General features: G+C 57.1%; 1 protein-coding gene across 4 annotated transcripts in view; it reads left to right on the top strand.

The window, feature by feature from the left end:
* Positions 1 to 18,519, top strand: part of CD82 (CD82 molecule) — a 56,320-nt gene that overhangs the window by 28,458 nt on the left and 9,343 nt on the right. For all 4 annotated transcript variants that reach the window (XM_018059211.1, XM_018059213.1, XM_005690138.3 and 1 more), the window contains 4 exons: positions 2,329 to 2,411; positions 8,078 to 8,150; positions 13,120 to 13,244; positions 13,388 to 13,462. In XM_018059211.1, the coding sequence (XP_017914700.1) occupies positions 2,329 to 2,411; positions 8,078 to 8,150; positions 13,120 to 13,244; positions 13,388 to 13,462 (356 nt within the window). The remainder of the gene's footprint in view (positions 1 to 2,328; positions 2,412 to 8,077; positions 8,151 to 13,119; positions 13,245 to 13,387; positions 13,463 to 18,519) is intronic.

The following is an 18,519-nucleotide window of genomic DNA, read 5'->3' as shown; positions in this document are numbered from 1 at the left end:
TTCTGAACTAGAGGCGAATTCTTTACCATCTGAGCTACAGGGAAGACCAGAAGTGAAAGTGAAAGTCGCTCAGTCTGTCCGACTCTTTGTGACCCCATGGACTGTATAGTCCATGGAATTTTCCAGGCCAGAATACTGGAGTGGGTAGCCTTTCCCTTCTCCAGGGGATCTTCTCAACCCAGGGATCAAACCCAAGTCTCCCACATTGCAGCCGGGTTCTTTACCAGCTGAGCCCCCAGGGAAGCCCAAGAATACTGGAGTGGGTAGCCTAACCCTTCTTCAGTGGATCTTCCCAACCGAGGAATTGAACCGGGGTCTCCTGCATGGCAGGCAGATTCTTTATGAGCTGAGCCCCCAGGGAAGCCCTTCTTTACCACTAGTGCCACCTTATAAAAATCAATAAAAAGCAATACCACTCCCATGAAATAGAGTGGAATGTGGTGGTCCTATGGCTCAAATACCACACCACTGCTTAAGGATCTCTGTGACTCGGGCAAGTTACTTCACTTGCCTCCCCCTGCCCCTGACCCCCGCCGGAGAGGAAGACCCTCCACACCTTTGGGCAGGTCGTGAGGACTAAAGGGATGACACGCACCGACAGCTGCCCGGAGTCGGCGCCGCTCATGGGGGAGGCCAGGTGGCTGTTTCTGTTTAGTCGCTCAGTCATGTCTGACTACTTGGCAACCCCATGGACTGTCCATGGAATTTCCAGGGCAAGAATACTGGAGTAGATTGCCCTTTCCTTCTCCAAAGGGATCTTCCTGACCCAGGGATCGAACCCGAGTCTCCTGTACTGGCAGGTGGGTTCTTTACTGCTGAGCCCCTGGGGAAGCGCCGGCCAGGGGGTTACTCTTGTCTAAAAATCGCCCCTTTCTGAACACCTGCAACCTTGCAAGGCTGCCCTGGAGACCCGGCCTGAATGGAGGACGTGAAGCCAGAAAGGGTAGAAATGCCTTTCTCTGTGCAACAGCCCCGGCCGGCATGGATTGCCAAAGGAATGACCGTCCCACACTTCTCCAGTTTCACAAGGATGCAGCCAGCATCCCCGCTCCCCGAGGCCGTGGGGTTCTTCTCGGGAAGGGGTGACTTAGCCACAGGCGGCTTGGGGCCGAGCCTGGGGCAGCCCCTCTGCCTTCACGGGGAGGAAACTCAAGCAGGGCCGTGGTCGGCAAGAAAAGCATGCCTCCTTCGGCGAGAGGCTCTTTCTTCTCTTGCTGTTTTGTTCTGTGCCAGTTTACCAAGTGCCTGTGGTTGTCAGGCGCTGCACTGGGAGGGAGACAGAAGACAATAGCTCTCCTTCATGGGGACACCCCCAGCAGGCCTTCCTAGGGCCAGGCCTGGCTTCAGATCGCAGATCTCTGGATCTCTTGACAAGAGGGGAACCCGTGTTCTCTCCCCACTCTGGGCCTGGGGGAGGCCCCAGGTGGAGTTACCGAGGCTGGACTTCCCTGGCTCTGAGTCACTGCTGTTCCCACATTTCTCAGACCCAGGCCTTGGACCCTGGTAGCCTGGAGGAGTGTTCAGTCTAATTTCTCCCAGTAGCGCTTGAATTCCCATAAGTCTTTATTCAGCTGTTGCTTGCACACCACTTGGGACCTCACTACCACCCAGGCCATCGTTTCCTTCCTTGGACGGCTTTGTTCCATGTTGTGCGAGAACATGGGCACATGTCCCCCCTTAACTCCCCTACCCTGGTCCCTGGAGGTGTAGAAAATTGAAGCTGAGCTCCCATTTGGCAAAAATGATGGATTAGACCTGGGTGAGGGTACCTCCACGTGGACAGGGGGAGCCACAGGCTCAGGAGGAAGAAGGGATGAAGCCCACGCCTTGGGCCCTCTGCTCCCTCTGCTCCGTAGCTGCTCCTCCCCACCCTCCACGGGGCGGTGGGAACAGCGTCTGGTGCCTACTTCCCCACCCCCAGGCCAGCTCGGCCCCTGCAGCTGTCCCAGGCCAGCTGTCTCAGCCCCAGCTGCCTTTGCTGGCTCCCTTGGCCCCGTGGGGCCTGAAGGCTGGCCGTTAGGCATTCCTGGTTGTGTCTGACCTCAGGGAGCCTGAGGGTTATCGTTAGTAACTTTCCTGTAGGCCCAGCCCTGGTGGAGCGGCTAAGCCAGACCTTAGCTGCCACCCACACCCTTGCCCCTCTGCAGTGTGGCTCTGGGTCGGTCATCTAACCTCTTGGCCTCAGGGTCCCCTGTGATAGGACCTGACGTCGTTAGCACCTACCTCGTGAGGTTGTGGCGAGGGTGAGCTGGGGTGATCGAGGGTCAGTGGGTCTGGGGTGTCCGTCCTGCGCAGCACTGACCCACCTGCCTTCTCTTTTCTGCCCAGGGAGCTCCAGGACCGACAGGATGGGGTCAGCCTGCATCAAAGTTACCAAGTACTTCCTCTTCCTCTTCAACTTGCTCTTCTTTGTAAGTATGACCGGCACCATCCAACTGCCTAGGAAACAGTCTCTCTTCCTGGGGGCATCCCAGTCCAAGACCTTCCAGCCTGGGGCTGATGGTGGGGGTGTGGCGGCGCTGGGGCCTCAGGCAGACTGTTGGAAATGGAAGCAGGTGGGGGTGGAAGGAGATTCCCAGCGTTCCCAGCTGGTGCGGAAGCAGAACACTGGGCCCCTGCCCCAGCCCTTCCCTCTCCCGAGCTCCGAGGCCATGGGGGCGGTCCGGGTGGGAGGTGGGCGTGGGGAGAACGGCATCTTCCTTGTCCGGTCCTGACTCCCCATCCTCCTCTGCCCGCCCCAGCTGCCCCACCACACTCCCACCCACACGGTGAGGGGTGTCCCCTGCTGCTCTGAGCTCCCAGAGGGTGGGCAAGAGGAGGCGGGGCTCTGGGCAGAGTGAGGACACCGTCGCCCCTCCCCAGACCCACCCTGCAGGCCTCCTGGGCCTGGAGCTGCTGTTCGCTCCGTGCACATCTGGAGCTGCTTTTCCCAGGGCCTTGATTTTCCTCTCTGGTCTGGCACAGGAGGACTCCTCCTGCCTCGGAGTTGCCAGGATGATGGAATGAGTGTGTGTGTGCATGCATGTACATGCTTATGGGTGAGTATATATGTGTGTGAGTGTGAGATTATGTGTGAATGTGTGTGTGCATATGTGCACACACTTATGGGTGAGTATATGTGTGTGTGTGTATGTGAGATGTGTGAGTGTGTGTGCGCGCATATGTGTAACACATGGGTGAGTATATATGTGTGTGAGTGTATGTGAGATTATGTGTGCATGTGTGCGCATGCTTATGGGTGAGTATATGTGTGTGTGTATGTGAGATGTGTGAGTGTGTGTGCGTGCATATGTGTACACACTTATGGGTGAGTATATATGTGTGTGAGTGTATGTGAGATTATGTGTGAGTGTGTGGGGGGGTATGTATGTTTGTGTGAGCATACATGGGTGTGCATGTGTGTGGGTGTGTGTGAGTAGTGTGTGAGAGTGTGAGTGTGTGATGGGGGTTGGGGTGGGTGGAGAGTGGACTAGAGAGACCATTAAAAGAGTGCTGCTGGGGGCTGTGGCCTCTCATGCTATTGGTTCACCCGATACTATTAAAAAAAATCAAAATGTTTATAGGATGTTTATTATGACTCAATTTTATTTTTTTAAAGGTATATAATATACATGCATATTTTTAAGAGGAACAGAAAATACCTCTGAATATTCTTGTTGGGATTCCTGAGATATTTGGTTTCATTCTTTTTGGTTCTCTGCATTTTTCAAATTTTCTACAATGAATTCCTTGTGGAAGAAAAGTTTTTTTACATTACAAGTTACACAGGAGTATAGAAAGTTTGGAAAACAAAGCATCATGCTAAACTCCCTCTCATAGCTTTAACCCAACACATAGATGTTTACAGGTGTGTTGCTGGCACACATGCGTGCACACACATGTACCCACTTGCATGCATGCACACACATACATGTACACATGTACCTACATTCGCATACACACGTACCCACACGCACACACGTACACACATGCACCCACATCCATGCACTCACGTGTGTGCACACGCATGTACCCACGCACATACATGTACCCACACGTGCACCCGTGCATGTACACACATGTGCACACGTGTCTGCACATGCACGTGCCCACACATGCATGCACACACTTGTGTGGACATGGACAGCTCTGGTGCTGCCTGCCCTGCAGCAGGCCCACCCTGGCTCTGGCCCACCTTCCCTGCCTCAAGGATGCTGCTGAGGCCGCCCTGCCGCTCCGGCCCTCCACTGATGGCCACAGGGCCTGGGCACCTGAGTTTCCCAGGTTGGCGGTCAGGGTGCTCCCGGCAGGGCCAGGCTTCTGAAAATCAGCTGTTCGTACAGCCTGAACCACGCCTTCCCTGGCAGGGACTGTGCTCCCGGCTGAGGCCCAGCTTTAAGGGCCAGCCAGCCAGGATGAGGGGTGGAATGTGGGAGCAGGTGGTTCTGTCCCTGGGGTTCTCAGGGCCTGAGTGGGGAGTCTGGGCTTCAGCCTCAGAGGTGGCAGGGCCTGGGGATGCAGGGACACAGACATCCCCTCTCCCCCCATGCAGCAGGAGGAACGGAGATGGAGGCTTCATGGAGGAAGCGAGAGGGGTTGAGGGTTTGGGGCCAGGGTGTCCCTTCCACTCCCAGGCTCCCCACGGAACCAGAGCCTAGACGAGCTTCTCTCGGGCCGCACTCTGAGGGTTGGGCTCACTTCATCTCCTCCCAGCTGCTCCAGGACACTGGCAGGGAGCAGGTGTTCCCTCCCCGGGTGCCGTGGCCCAGGAGGGCTCATAAGGATATGGAGGTGGGGGCTGTAGTGGGAGAGAGGGGGAGCTTTTTATCTCAGGAGGGTGAGAGAGAAATGAGTGAATGAAAGCAGACAGCGTGTGTGTGTTTGTCCATTTACCCATCACTCGTCACTCATCCGCCAAGGGTATGCTTGACAGCCCTGTGTATTCAGACCCCGTGCTGGGTGCCAGGTAGACATTCACTTGGTGGAAGAGCCATGGCTTCTGCACTCCCGGGGCCTGTGGTCTGCGGGGTGATGGGCTTCCATCAAATACTGGCTCAAGTGGACAATAGTACTGTAGTTGTGGGAGGTGCTGGGAATGAAGGACATGGTCCCTAACAGAGCAGATAACAAGGCAGCTGACCTCATCAGGGCAGTCAGCAAGAGCGCCCTGCAGTTACATATGTGGCTGGGGCGCGCGGACCCACAGCAGGACTGGAAGTCCAGCACCGGGGGAGTGGGTCCCAGCGAGCCTCTCTCAGCTGGGCGAACAGCCCTTCCAGGAAGGATCTGGGTCTGTGTTTCCTGCACAGCGGGAAGCAGTTACGTGATTGAACTTGTGGTTCAAAATCACTTTGGCTGCTGTGTGTTCTCACGTATGCCCATGGGTCCACGTGTACACTCTGGCCTACCCTCCCTCGTGACCCCAAACTCCCCAGAAAATTACCCCGTCATCAGCTTTTCTCAGATCTAAAGAAACTTTGAGGCTGCGGGTGCCGTGGCCTTTCTGCAGGTAGGATGCTGGCCTGTGAGGCGCTTGACCCCTGTCAGGAGGCTCTGGAGGGTCTGGGGAGAGGTGTTCATGTGGGATGTGCCCCATAGCCCCAGTATGGGTTCACAGAGAAAGGGGGTATCCTGGTGCTCGGCCCCCCGACCTGGCCTCGCTCCTGGCTGTCCCATGGGCTGGCACGGATCCAGCAGCACCTGGCAAGCGGTCAGGCCGTAGTCCCCAGACCTGCTGCTGCGGCTGCTGCTAAGTCGCTTCAGTCGTGTCTGAGTCTATGCGACCCCATAGACGGAAGCCCACCAGGCTCCCATCCCTGGGATTCTTCAGGCAAGAACACTGGAGTGGGTTGCCATTTCCTTCTCCAATGTATGAAAATGAAAAGCGAAAGTGAAGTCACTCGGTCTTGTTCGACTCTTAGCAACCCCATGGACTGCAGCCCACCAGGCTCCTCCGTCCATGGGATTTTCCAAATAAGAGTACTGGAGTGGGGTGCCATTGCCTTCTCCCCCCAGACCTGCAGAGGAACCGAAAAGATCGTGCCAGGCGCTTCGCTTGCTGGGCTCCTGGAGGCGAGCTGAGGAGCCCAGCTGGGCAGTCTGGGATTTTACTCTACTGAGGGTAAAATCTTTGCCCAGAGGGAATTTTCCGCCCTGTCTTGCATTCTCTATTTGGGAGGGCAGTTCTTCCTGCAGCCCTGCCCCATGAATGCAGGTGAGCAGACCAGGGCTCCTTCACATGGGTGTGAGTGCAGGGCAGACCCTGGGCCAGCTGTGCTGGGGTGCTTGGCTGGCGTGGGGAGGGGTTCAGGAGTCTTTGAAAACCTAACTGCCAGGCCCTGTCAAGCCCACCTTCCTCCCAGCGAGCTGTGTGGGCACGCCACTTACGGGTGGGCCCACCCCAAGGGTCCCAGGAGTTTTCCTGTTTTCAGGGACTGGCTTTCTAGGCCGAGGCCCAGGACAGACCCCCAGAATCCCTGACCCTGGTTTGCCACCACGTGACCAAGCTGTACAATAAGACCTGCCGTTGAGCCCCTGATGGGTGAATTGGGTGACCTCAGGCAAGGTCAGGAGCCCAGTCTCCCCGTCTGTAAAGTGAGGACAATAGCGGCCCATCTGACAGGGAGAGAGGAGGTGACAAGTGAGCTGCTGGGGACAGATGTCGGGGGGTCATTGTTCTTTCTCTTCCTGGCCTCAGCTGCTGCTGTCTTTAAGGGGTGTTGTCTCTAAGGGTGAGGCGAGCAAGGTACTTGCTTCGGCGTTAGCAATAGCCCACCACACTGGGGCCCTGCGCCGTTTCAAAAGGCAAAAGCGGTTAACACCAAGCCTGTCTTTATTTAAAAGATTGATATTTTGTTCGTCATGAATTTTTTTTCCCCATGAGGCTTTGTTTCTTAAAAATGATTGCTATAAACTCATTTATCTTGGTTACTGAGTGGTTTTGGTGTCCCCTGAGTTTTTACATGTGAAGCAAATGCCCCATTCACCTTACCCAGGGCCCCAGCTCTGGTTTTTAATAACTGTAGAGCAAGACTGACGAAGCCCCTGGGGCCAAGGGGCTCATCGCAGGCTGAGGGCTCTATCAGCAGCTGCTGGCCTAGCCCCTGAGATTATGGGATGATGCTAAGGCCGGAGCCTAGGGCTGGTGGTAAAGGGGCATGGTGGTGCACTGTGTTATCCCCAAGCTGGACCCAGGCCAGGCCCCAGGGGAAGGCCAGTCTTGCAGGGTGATGCAGGCCTCCCCACCTCCATCCCCTTACGGGAATCTGTGCTTTGGCCAGCCTGTGGGCCCCTCCCCACGCTTAGCTGGCTTGATGGGAGGGTGGATCTTGGTGGGGGTTCCACCTGGGGAGGTAGGCTCAGGTTGTGGGTCTGCCTACTGGTGCAGGGAAGGGAGGCAGGAAATCCCTGGGCCTGGGCCTATACAACCACGCCCCACTACACACCCCATTCCTTTCCTTTTCTAATCTTGTATGTACACAGTCTGGTTCATGAACTTAGTCCCTCACTGAGTCCTCTGCCCCTGGTACAGTAGGTGCCCAGGTCCACAGGCTGCATGCAACCCACCCCTGCCCTCAGGGAGCTCACAGTCCAGCCAGAGAGACATGTGGCGGAGTTAAACCCAGTGGGTTTAGTGGGTTTAAGAAGGGTCCGATGGTGATTGCCCCACAGTTGAGGCCCCCTTAGTTGGCTGGGGGTCAGGAAGTCTCCCGTGAAAAGTGGTCTCGGAGCCGAGAGGTCTGAGGACAGGTTGGGCTTTGATGATCAAGTCCGTGCAGGGCTCCAAGTGCCCTGGAGCCTGGCTTGTTTGGGAAGCTCCCAGCCCCCAAGCTGGGGAAGAGCCAGGAGGTAAGTAGGAGGGTCCCCCTGGCAGGAGTCGGCACCCTCAGTTTGACCGCACACAGGGTAGGGTGGGGGAGAGCAGAGAGAGAGGGACTTCCCGCTCCTGGCCTGCTCTCTGGATTGCTGGAGTTGGTTGCAGTTGGGGTTCAGGGCCTGAGGCCACCCTGACATCCTGGGTTGGGCAAAGATGGATGTGGCCCCTCCACCCCAGGGCAGCTGGGAGGGGACCCCATTAACTGCCCCTTTCTTCTTCCAGGTCCTGGGCGCGGTGATCCTGGGCTTTGGGATATGGATCCTGGTCGACAAGAACAGTTTCATCTCCATCTTACGTAAGGAGCCCTCTGCTCCCCCCTGGCCCAGCTGTCTCTGAACGAGGGGTGAGGCAGCAGGCGGGGCTGCTCCCACAAGTCCTGGACCCTCAAAGCCCGCCCCGCCCTTTTTCAGCTGCCCTCGGGGCCTGCCTTGCCCAGGTCCTGATGCTGACCACTCTGCCCCTGGGCCTCTCCGCAGGGGTTTTCAGAAGGAATTTTCTCTCCCTCTCCAAACAAAGCTGATTTGTCTGGAGAAGGCTGGGGGATGAGAGAGGCTTGTTCTCCATCCTGGCCCCTTCCCTCTGCCCTGACCTTGAGAAAGCCTCTTACCTCCTCCGTGCCTCCAGTTGCCTGCTCAGCAACACGTGGGCAGTAGTGCCTCCCCTTCCCAGTTCAGAAGAAAAGCCAGGAGGGGCAGATCGTCAGGCATGCACGAAGCACCTACTATGTGCCTGGCCCCGGCCAGGTGGGCCAGGCAAGTGCAGTGATGAGGAGGCGTCAGGCCAGCGTCTACCGTTTGTGGTCACAGTAAGCCAGGCATGGAGCCAAGCGTTTGGCATAGGTAAACTGCCTTAACCTCACAGCAGTCTCGGGCAATAGGAACTTCCTGCCTTTCAAATGAAGACGTGAGCCTCAAAGAAGTAATGTCCCTGGCTCAAGTTCACCCATCCTCAGAGTGACGGGTGTGGGACTCGAACCCCCGGAGCTTTGGTCCAGGTGGTAAGGGAAGCCCCTTGTCTCCCTCTTGAAGCTGGAGGGGAAGAAGCCCAAGGCTGCCCTGCCAGGATGATAGGAGGCCTTTCTGGTCTTCTCGCCGCCTCCTCCAGGAAGCCTGCCAGGCTTGCTGAGCTAGCCTCCAGTGGACGTCCTGAGGTGGGACGGAGGCAGAGAGCGGAGTCCAGTGATGCCACGCCCCTCAGCAAGCGGGTCCTTGGCTCACTTCCCCTCCCAGCAGCTGCCCGAGGCAGCAGGTTTGGACTCAGGCCCATGACAGCTGCTTGATTTGAATGAAACGGAACCAGGCTAGGATGGGTGATGGAGGGGGCCCCGGGGGGCTGTGCCTCCCCTTGGACGTGAAGGGAGGGAAGCAAGGGTGATTCCCCCCTCCACCATATCCGCTGCTGTCTGGGACTGTCAGTCCTGACTTCTCCTGGGGGCAGGGCGTGGACTGCTCCCCATCCGGGGGCTAAGGTTTGGGTTTCCTGCCACAGTCGGGTGCCCACACCCCCCATGCCCTCCCTGCAAGGAGGGTGGGACACATTCTCCCCGGCCCCGCTCGCTCGGCCCAGGCTGCCCGCTTCCTGGGCTGTGGTGCACACTCAGTGGGCACTGTGCCTCGGAGCAAAGTCTCTGGGCCCAGCCGGCTCACCGCGTTTCTGCCCTCAGCGCCCCGCCCGCTCAGCGCTCCCAGGGTCCTCACTGTTCAGGGCTGAGAATCTCAAACTGGCCAGGCTTTGGAAGCCCCTTGGATGCACCCGAGTGATTTTGCAGATACCAAGGCCTGACCCCACCCCCAAGGGATCTGACTCCAGGGGTCTGGGTGGAGCTCCGGAGCACCGAGGCTTTTAAAAATCTTCCCAGGGGGTTCCCCAGGCAGCCAAAGTTCAGAAGCACTAATTTGTTAGCCCAGTCACTATACCCTTGAGTAAACTGAGGCTCAGAAAAAGGGAGGAAAATACTTGCTAAGAGTCTCGCAGCAAGTGAGAGTCAGAACCGGGAGCCCAGGGCCTACTGTGTGCGTGAGCCCAGAGCCTGCGTGACGCGGCTCTCCCCTTACCTTGCTGAATCCTCACTGGGAGTCCCTGGGGCTGGGCATTACCAGCCCCATCTTAAAATGGAGGAAATTGAGGGGAAAGGTAGCAACTTGTCCAAGGGCACAGCTAGAGGGTGGGGGAACAGGAATGGAAACCAGCGGGCATGGCTCCTGAACACCCCCCCGGCCCCCTACCACCGGGCCCCACAGAATACCCCGCATTCACACTGTCAGGAGCAGAAGCCAGCACGGCGGGTCAGGACGCAGAGCACCAAGCCCGATGCCAGGGTTCCAGTCCTGGCTCTGCTATCTACTGGTTGTGCGATCCTGGGCAAGTTACTCCACCCTCTGTGCCTCCTTACCTGTAATATGAAGGTAATAACAGACCACGTCGTAAAGTCCATCGTGAGAAATTAGGCAAGTTAATGTCTGAACGAGTTTAGAAGGGTTTCTAATAAATCGTAAACCCTACATAAATGATTGTTAAATCAGTTTATAATACCATCTGATCCTTAGAACATCTTTAAGAAGCCGGAATTACTAGTTTTATTTCACAGAGAAAAAAACATACTAAAAAACCAGAAGCCCAGAAAATGGCCTGCCCACATCCCACAGGGATCAGAGCCTATTGGCAGCAGTTTGGGTTAGGTAGCAACCGACTTTGCGTGGTCCTTGGGCACTTTGGGAGGTTTGGGCTACTTCCTGCCCACTTCATTGGTACCTCTGAGACCCAACAAGGCCAAAGAATGCCAGTCTTGGTGCATAGAACCTGGGCTATATACATGCCCCCTTCCTACATCAGGTTGCTCAGATCAGGAGCAGCCTGAGGCCCTGGAGGAGGACAGGGACTGACAAAATGTTCTGGGAAACAGAGAGCCCGCACCTCGGCTGGCCTCCCAGGAGAAGGCCCCGAGTGGCGGTGGTGGTGGCGGGCTCTCAGCCCCCAGCCTTGCCCCTTGGGCCCTGTCTGCAGCCTCCTAGCTACTCTGGGCCCCGACAGAGGGATCAGGGTGTGGCGCCACCTTCACTGGGCCGTGGCAGAAATTCAGCAGGCTGGTTTGGATAAAGGGCCTTCTTCGGGGCTGGCACACCGTGGATTTCCAGGCAGTGCCAGTTGATGTTGGGAGGAGGAGGATTCACTGGGAGGGCTTGCTGAAACCCAAACCCAGGAAGTTTAAGAAAAAGCAAAATTTGACCGCCTTCCCCTGCTCTTGTTGGCGGGTGAGAGCCCGGGCAGTAAGGGCCTGGAGTAAGAGGGAAGTCTCCTCACTCACCCCCTTCGGGCCTCTGCTCAGCTTCTCCGGGTCTCCTTTAAGGAGCTGGGCGGGGAGGCCACCCTGCCCTGATGCCTGAGAGTGAGGTGGGCTGGCCAGGGCATTTCCTCAGCTCCAGAACCTTCTGTCTGTGCCCAGGAAGTGGGTCTGGATCACCCCCTCCTACCCACCAACGCGCCAGCTTTGTGGTAATTCCTTAAGGGCCCGATGTACCCTCCATGGCCAAGGTGGGGACCTCAGCCCCTCTGAGGGTTGCCCTCTCCACCGGGAGTCGCGGTCAGTCAGCCCGTTGGCAGCCCTGGCCGTGTCTGTCACTGGGAAAGCACAATGAACAGGTGGATTCCGGGTCATCTCCTGCAAAGTCTGCCCAGCCGCGGTGGGCCCAGGAGTCTGCATCCCCGAGGGCGGTCCTCCTGATCCACTGAGGCTCTCAGGGTCGTTCTGCTGCTGTCTGGAAGCTTTGCCTGCGCCCCCCACGCCCTGAGGGTGCTTCACCAGCTTCCCTGCAGCACCCGGGGCTGTCAGAGGACAGCGCCCGAAGCCCCATGCCCACGGGAGGCGCGACCCCCCGGGCCCTCCTGGCACGTCACAGCCTCGGGGTTTGGAATGGGCTCCACACACCCCACACCTGGGAGCTGGAGGAGGATGTGAGCTCTTTCCTGCGTGATCTGTTGGGATTCTTGGGAAATGCTGGTCGAGATTTCTGACCTCCATCCGCCTGGCGGCGGGGGGCTCTATCATTGCCATTAGGCACCGCCCCCCCTTCCCCTACCCTGCGTATCCCCTGTCAGACTCCTCTCTCTCTCACTTTCTTTTCCATCTTGTCTTCCTGTGCCCCAAGCTTCCTCCTGCCTCAGGCGTCTGCCGTGCTCACTTGACCTTGGCCAGCCTCAGTGTCTTCATGGCCTTTCACACCCCTCACCCCACCGCACGTCACCTTCGTGGGGTGGGGACCTCAGCAGGTTGACTGACCGCTGCATACCTAGCAGTTGGCATAGCGCCTGGCATGCAGTGGTTCCTGGTAAATCTCTGTGGGCCGAACAAATAAAGGAGAGAAACACCTGCGTCAGTGCGGACGGCCCGTGCAGAAGTGGAAAGAGCCTGGCGTTGGGAGTCTGTTGAGTCGCTCAGTCGTGTCCGACTTTTTGCAACCCCATGGACTGCAGCACACCAGGCTTCCCTCTCCTTCACTCTCTCCTGGAGGTTGCTCAAACTCATGTCCATTGGGTCAGTGATGCCATCCAACCATCTCATCCTCTGTCGTCCTCTTCTCCTTCTGCTTTCAATCTTTCCCAGCATCAGAGTCTTTTCCAGTGAGTCTCTCTTTGCATCAGGTGGACAAAATATTGGGTCTGCCTATTCGCAAATCCCAGCTCTGGCCCTTGCTGATGTGCCTTTCTGAGCCTCAGTTTCCTCATCTGTGAAATGGGCGTGCTAGTGCCTGCCGGGCAGAGTTCTGGCAGACGTGTGAAGCCCTGAGGCATAGTGAGTGGGCAAGATGGGCCATGTTTGTTGTTTATGGACACGGAGGAAGGTGGGCCTCTGTGTCCGTAGCCACAGCGGAACCTGCCAGTCTGTTTCGTTAATTCAGCAAGTGACTCATACAGCACTTTGCTGTGCTGGACGCTGTCCCAGGGGCGGGGTTTCAGCACGGACTGGCCCCTGCCCTCATGCAGCTTACAGGCTCCTGCGAGTTGCAGACGATGAGCAAGAGAAGTCAGTAAAACTAGAGTCTTTTCAGTCCCTTAAGTGCTAAGGAGAAAAAGTAAAGCAGGGAAGGGGCGGGGCACACATCTAGGGGAGGCCACCTCCAAAGCGGGGGAGGGAGCAGGTGCCTGGCTGGATGGCTGACCCCAGTGTCCCGACCCCACGGCAGGGATGTGGCCGCAGCCCTGCCCCGACTTTGCACTCAGCAAGGGTGAGACAGGCAGGCTGAATCCAATGTCTTCTCCCCTGGCAGAGACCTCCTCCACCTCGTTCAAGGTGGCGGCCTACGTCTTCATCAGCGTGGGGGCCCTCACCATGCTCATGGGCTTCCTGGGCTGCCTGGGTGCCGTCAACGAGGTCCGCTGCCTGCTGGGGATGGTGAGTACAGTCCCCCCCAGCACTGTCCACCCAGCGCCCCCACCTCATCCTGCCCAGGGGGCCCTGGCCCAGTCTGGGTGGGGGCATCCGTGGTGAGGAGGGCATGGTGGGGACCCTGCTGACTGTGTGCTCTGCATCCCCAGTACTTTGCCTTCCTCCTGCTGATCCTCATCGCCCAGGTGACTGCAGGGGTCTTCTTCTACTTCAACATGGGCCAGGTGAGCACCCCCCGACCCTGTCCCCACCCCGACCTGGGCTGGACTAGCCATGTGGGTAGGGAGTGGGGGTGGGAGTGGCCTGGGGGTGGGTGACAGACAAGAGGCCTCGTGGTTGTCATGGAGAAACCCAAAGGTGGGGAATTCCCTGGCAATTTGGTGGTTAGGACTGCATGCTTTCACGGCCAAGGGTGTGGGTTCAATCCCTGGTCGGGGAACTAGGATCCCCCAAGAAAAAAGGAATCTTGCAGGTGCCAGGTCAGCCTCCAGGGCCTCTGGTTCCCTGGGGTCACATGGCAGAATGCTAGAGGTGGGCGGAGGCAATACAGGGGGGTGGAGTCGCTGCTGGGCCCAATATTGACTGGACCCCACCACTTCCTAGCTGTGTGGCCACTGGCAAGCTGCTTGCCTCTCTGTTCCTGTTTCACCTTCTGTAACCGGGGGTCATGAATAATTTAACTCTCAGGGTTGCTGCAATGATTCAGTGAGATTATTTTAGCGAAACACTTAGCATAATTCTCAGCATCTCGTCCGCAGATGAGGCCCAGGGAGAAGACGGTCCATGAAAATGTTATTCCCATGTCAGAGGGAAGACCTTCAGTGTTAAGGAATAGAAAATCAGACATACTGGGGCTTAAACTCTAAGGACGTATGTTGTTGATTTAACCAGAAGTCAGGTTTGGAAGCTCAAGAGGCCCTGGTTCTGGCTGTCTGTTCAGCATCCTCATCCTGACATCTTTCCTCTATCATGCCACTCGCCTCATGGTCACAAGACGGCTGCCACAGCACCAGGCCGGACATCTGTGCTGCTCTGGCCAGGAGAAAGGGAGTGGGGCAGTGCCAGCCACAGCCATCCCTTTTATCTGAAAAGCAAGCCCCCGACCAAGCAAGCAAGTCTGGGGCAGTGCCAGTGACGGCCATCACTTTTATCCAAAATTCAAGCCCCCGACCAGTCTCCTCCAGACTGAGGTTTAAAGGCACTCCTAGCTTCAAGGGCGGCTGAGAAAGTGAGTATCCAGCTTTCAGCCTCTAAAGACAGAGACGCAAGAGAGAAGGGGGCTGTCTGTTGGCCACCAGGTGTGCCAGTTGATAGTGACTGTCACAGTTAGCATTGTGGAGCACCTGCTCTGTGCACCTGGTATTCTCTGGAAGCTTTACGCACATTATCTCGTCTCGTCCTCCCAGCAGCTCTGCTGTGTAAGTCTTATGTTGATGGGCCAGGAAGCAGATGCTCAGAGATGATTAGCAACGACAGCATCAGTAGTAGTAACGCTAGCCCCTTATCCCTGATCCCTGCTGAGCACGCACCAGACACTGGGCTCAGTGTCAGCCACTTTCCCTGCCTTCTCTTCTGAGCCTCCCCTCCACTCATGCTCCAGGTGAGGGCTGAGGGCATACAGTGCCAGCAGCCAGGCCAGGTGAGGGCCCAAGCGCCACACGGCTGGTCGGAGTTCACCCTGGGCCCAGCTGAGGCTGGATCCTGCCTTCCCTCCAGGACCACAGTTCCCATCCACCCACGGGGCTGGCAGAGCCAGTGGCCATGTGGACTCCTACATTTTACCACTTTGAAAGTCAAATTGCCACAGATCCTTCTTGGAAGGAAGTTGAGAAAACATTACAGCAACATCATCAACTAATACTTCATAGAATCTAGAGCAAGCCTGGCACTAAACGCTTTGTATATATTGCGTTTATTTGTTCCTCATAGCAAGCCTTTGAGGTCATGGGTATGAGTACCCTCAGCTTCAGATGTAGAACCCCAGGCACAGAGAGGCTAAGTCACTGGGCCAAAGGCCACACAGCTAGTAAGTGGCAGAGCCACGGTTTGAACCCAGGCCACCTGGCTTCCTGGTTCACGCTGGTGAAATTTTCATTACAGTGGTTCCTACTGTTTCCTAAGAACATTGGAACTAGCTTCCAACGTAGGCATAGAGCAGCTAAAATCAATATGAGGACTATCAGAAGACACAGCGAGAGAGGAGAAAAACGTTATTCCTGAGCTGGGGGACAAGAGCTTAGAGCTCTTGTCGTGGGAGCTTAGAGCTAACTTGAACACTGAGCTCCCTGGCAGCCAAGGTGAAAGGGAAAATAGCAGTTTAGTAGATGAAAGGAAGTTGGCTTGGTTACCAGACAGAAAGCTGATGTTGCGGGAAGGGAAGCTACTCTCCCAGCGCAAGGGTTGCAGGATTGGGTCTTCATTTCCACTGTGTGGCCCTTGGGGCTTCTCTGGGCCCCCGTCAGTGGCACAGTACAAAGAGAGTGGGTGAGAAGTGGTTCCTGTGACTCAGAAGCTAGTCAAACGGCGTTAGGCAGACCGCCTCTTCGCCCCCGTGTTGTCCCATCTCACAGTGATAAAGACAGTGCCCGTCTGTGAGCAGCAGTCTCGTCCCAGGGGCTGAGCTGGTCGCTTGACACTCATTTCAGTTTTATTGGCATCTTCAAGTTTAAGAACCTGAGGCCCAGGAAGGCAGTGAATTTTGGCCCTGGTCATATGCAGTTCAAATGCGACAGGGTGGAGATTCCCATCCACTCCAACCCGAGGCCTGTGCTTCCCTCTACTTCCACGCTGCCTCCCCTCTAGCTGGCATAATCTGCTTGGCTGCCAACCAGGAGCCATGCCCCAGAGGCGACGCCCAGCCCTGGAGCCAGGCTGGTTTGGAGAATCAGCTCTCCTGACTATAGTCCAGGCTGTGTGTGTCACGGTGCCCTAATGTCCCCTTCTCTGCCTCCCCCAAGCTCCCAGACTCCACACTTCATGCCCCCCCAGCCCCCAGCCCCAGCCCACCTCCCCTCGGCCCACTTCCTTCTCTGGAAAGCAGGGGGAAATTTCCTGGCTTCACTGGGGAAGTTCTGGCGCCACCCGCTCGCCCGAGTTGGAATGAATGATTTATTTTTTCTTTCCCAGCACATTGTAAATCCCAGTGGAAGACTAAACATGCCCTTGGTGGTGTTTATTCCTGCAGATGAGGCCCAGCTGGGGAGGTGGGACCTGGGTGAGCCTGAAGGAAAAAGGCTGTTTTGGAAGGCGACGGGCCCCGTCTCCCCCTTCTCCAGGGCTCCTGAGCAGGTGGGAGGGACTGAGACCCTGGGGCTCCCCTGAAGTGGTCTCCAGTGTCCCTCCTCCCAGCAGCCACTGTTTCCAGGGCGGCAGCAGGGGAGGCTGGGCGCCTTGGGCAAAGCACGGGCCTTCCAAGCTGTGGGGTCTGCTTCTGTCAACGGAGGAGAATACACCTGGCTGGCTTCCCCCCAGCCCCAGGCTTGCTGGGAGCCCAGACTTCAAGGCTTGTAGAAAACACAGATGTATTGGCCCAGGGCCTGGACCCCAGAACCTAGCTGCCCATGCCTGAGCCCAGCTCTGAGACCCTCGGCAAGTTACTCAGCCCCTCTGTGCCTCAGTTTCCTCCTTTGTCAAACGGCAGCAGTCCTACAGGTCCACTCTCCCTTAGCCATAATTCCAAAGTCCAAAAAACACTTCAGGTGCCCCCTGGGAAGTACAGAATGGAAGAGACTGTGGGGGTGGCATGCAGCCCTCCAGCCCTGCCTCAAATCCCACCGTTTCTCAGTGCCGGGGCGCACTGGCCCCGAAGGCCACCTTATAAGTAGCGCACCAAGGGTGGAGGCGTTGACAGGTGGGAAGGGCCTAGTGTCCGCCTGGCCCAGAGCAGAGGCGTGCTGGCATCACTGCAAGAGTTTGCTATTATCGTCACCGTTGCTGACTTCACTAATGCCTCGTACGGGCTCAGTGAATGGGCAGCTGTTCCTATTGTCACCAGTATCAATGCTCATATTAGCAAGGGCTGTGGGAACCGGGGTTTAGGTATGGAGTTAAGATTCCTCTGGCTGTTTCCTTGTCTGATCATTACCCAGCCCCCATTTAGTGGGAAAAACTCAGGTCTGGGTTCTGCCGTTGCCTGCTATGTGGCCTTGGACATGTTACCCTCCCCGAGCCCCTGGTGACCTCTCAGGCCATTCCCAGCTATGTCACTCTGGGATGCTGGTTTGTTCTTTCTGGGTGGTGGAGGGTGGGCAGGGGTCAGTGCAGGAGAGGGTGAACTAGTAACCGGTTCCCAGAACGTGCTGGGTGCTGGGCTGGGTGCACTCACACAGGCCGTCCCACTGACCTGCACGTGTGAGGCCACTGAGGCTCTGAGAGTTTGTATCAGGGGGGCTTCCCTGGGTGGCTCTGATGGTAAAGAATCTGCCTGCAATCAGGTGACCCGGGTTCAGTCTCTAGGTCGGGAAGGTCCTCTGGGGAAGGGTATGGCAACCCCCGCCGGTATTCCTGCCTGGAGAATTCCACGGACAGGGAAGCCTGGCAGGCGACAGTCCATACGGTCGCAAAGAGTCAGACACGACTGAGCGGCTAACACTTTCACTTTCAGCTTGAGCAGAAGGCCTGAGGGCTGAGAGCGTGAGGGGAGGGACTTGCGTGATCTGGGTCGTCGCCGGCGCCCAGGCAGGGGGCTGCTGGTGGTGACGGGGGCTCAGCTGGACTGCTGTGTGCTCCGCAGAGAGGGTGGCCAGCCAGGAAAGCCATTATTCCCTTTCTCCTCCTTCCCTCTCCCCCGCCAGGGGCCCACAGTAGCCAACCAGCCAGCACTCATAGGAGGGAACACACAGGTGATTAAACGAGTTCCTTGAGGACAGCGTGTTCTGTGAGACAGCTCTCCCTGCCATGGAAACTTCCTGATTCACTAGCTTGGGTTTCCACAGCCACAGGGAGGTGGCTGGAGTCGGGACGGGGGTGGAGGTGGGGGTGGTGGGGACCTTTCTCTTCCCTTTCGGGAAAGGGGAAGAAGGCACCCAGACTGTCCTTCTGGAAAGGGATTGCGGAGACCAGTGGGCAGAGAGTCAAGCACCTGCATGTCTGGCTCCAGCGCCTAACTCGGGCCCGCCCTCAGGGAGCCTATGGTGGTGGGGGACAGACGTATATGATGTATATGACGTGGCCCCCTGCCGAGTTCTTCGGTAGCTGGTTATGTAGATTGCAGCCAGACTTTCAGGAAAGACCTAGGTGGCCACTAAGAGTGAAAATGCTACCCCCTCCACATCTTCCAGGG

The sequence above is a fragment of the Capra hircus genome, chromosome 15 (assembly GCF_001704415.2).
Source record: "Capra hircus breed San Clemente chromosome 15, ASM170441v1, whole genome shotgun sequence".
In the NCBI taxonomy this organism is placed as follows: Eukaryota; Metazoa; Chordata; class Mammalia; order Artiodactyla; family Bovidae; genus Capra; species Capra hircus.
Note: the sequence above shows the minus strand (reverse complement) of the source record. Positions and strands in the feature narration are given on the sequence as shown.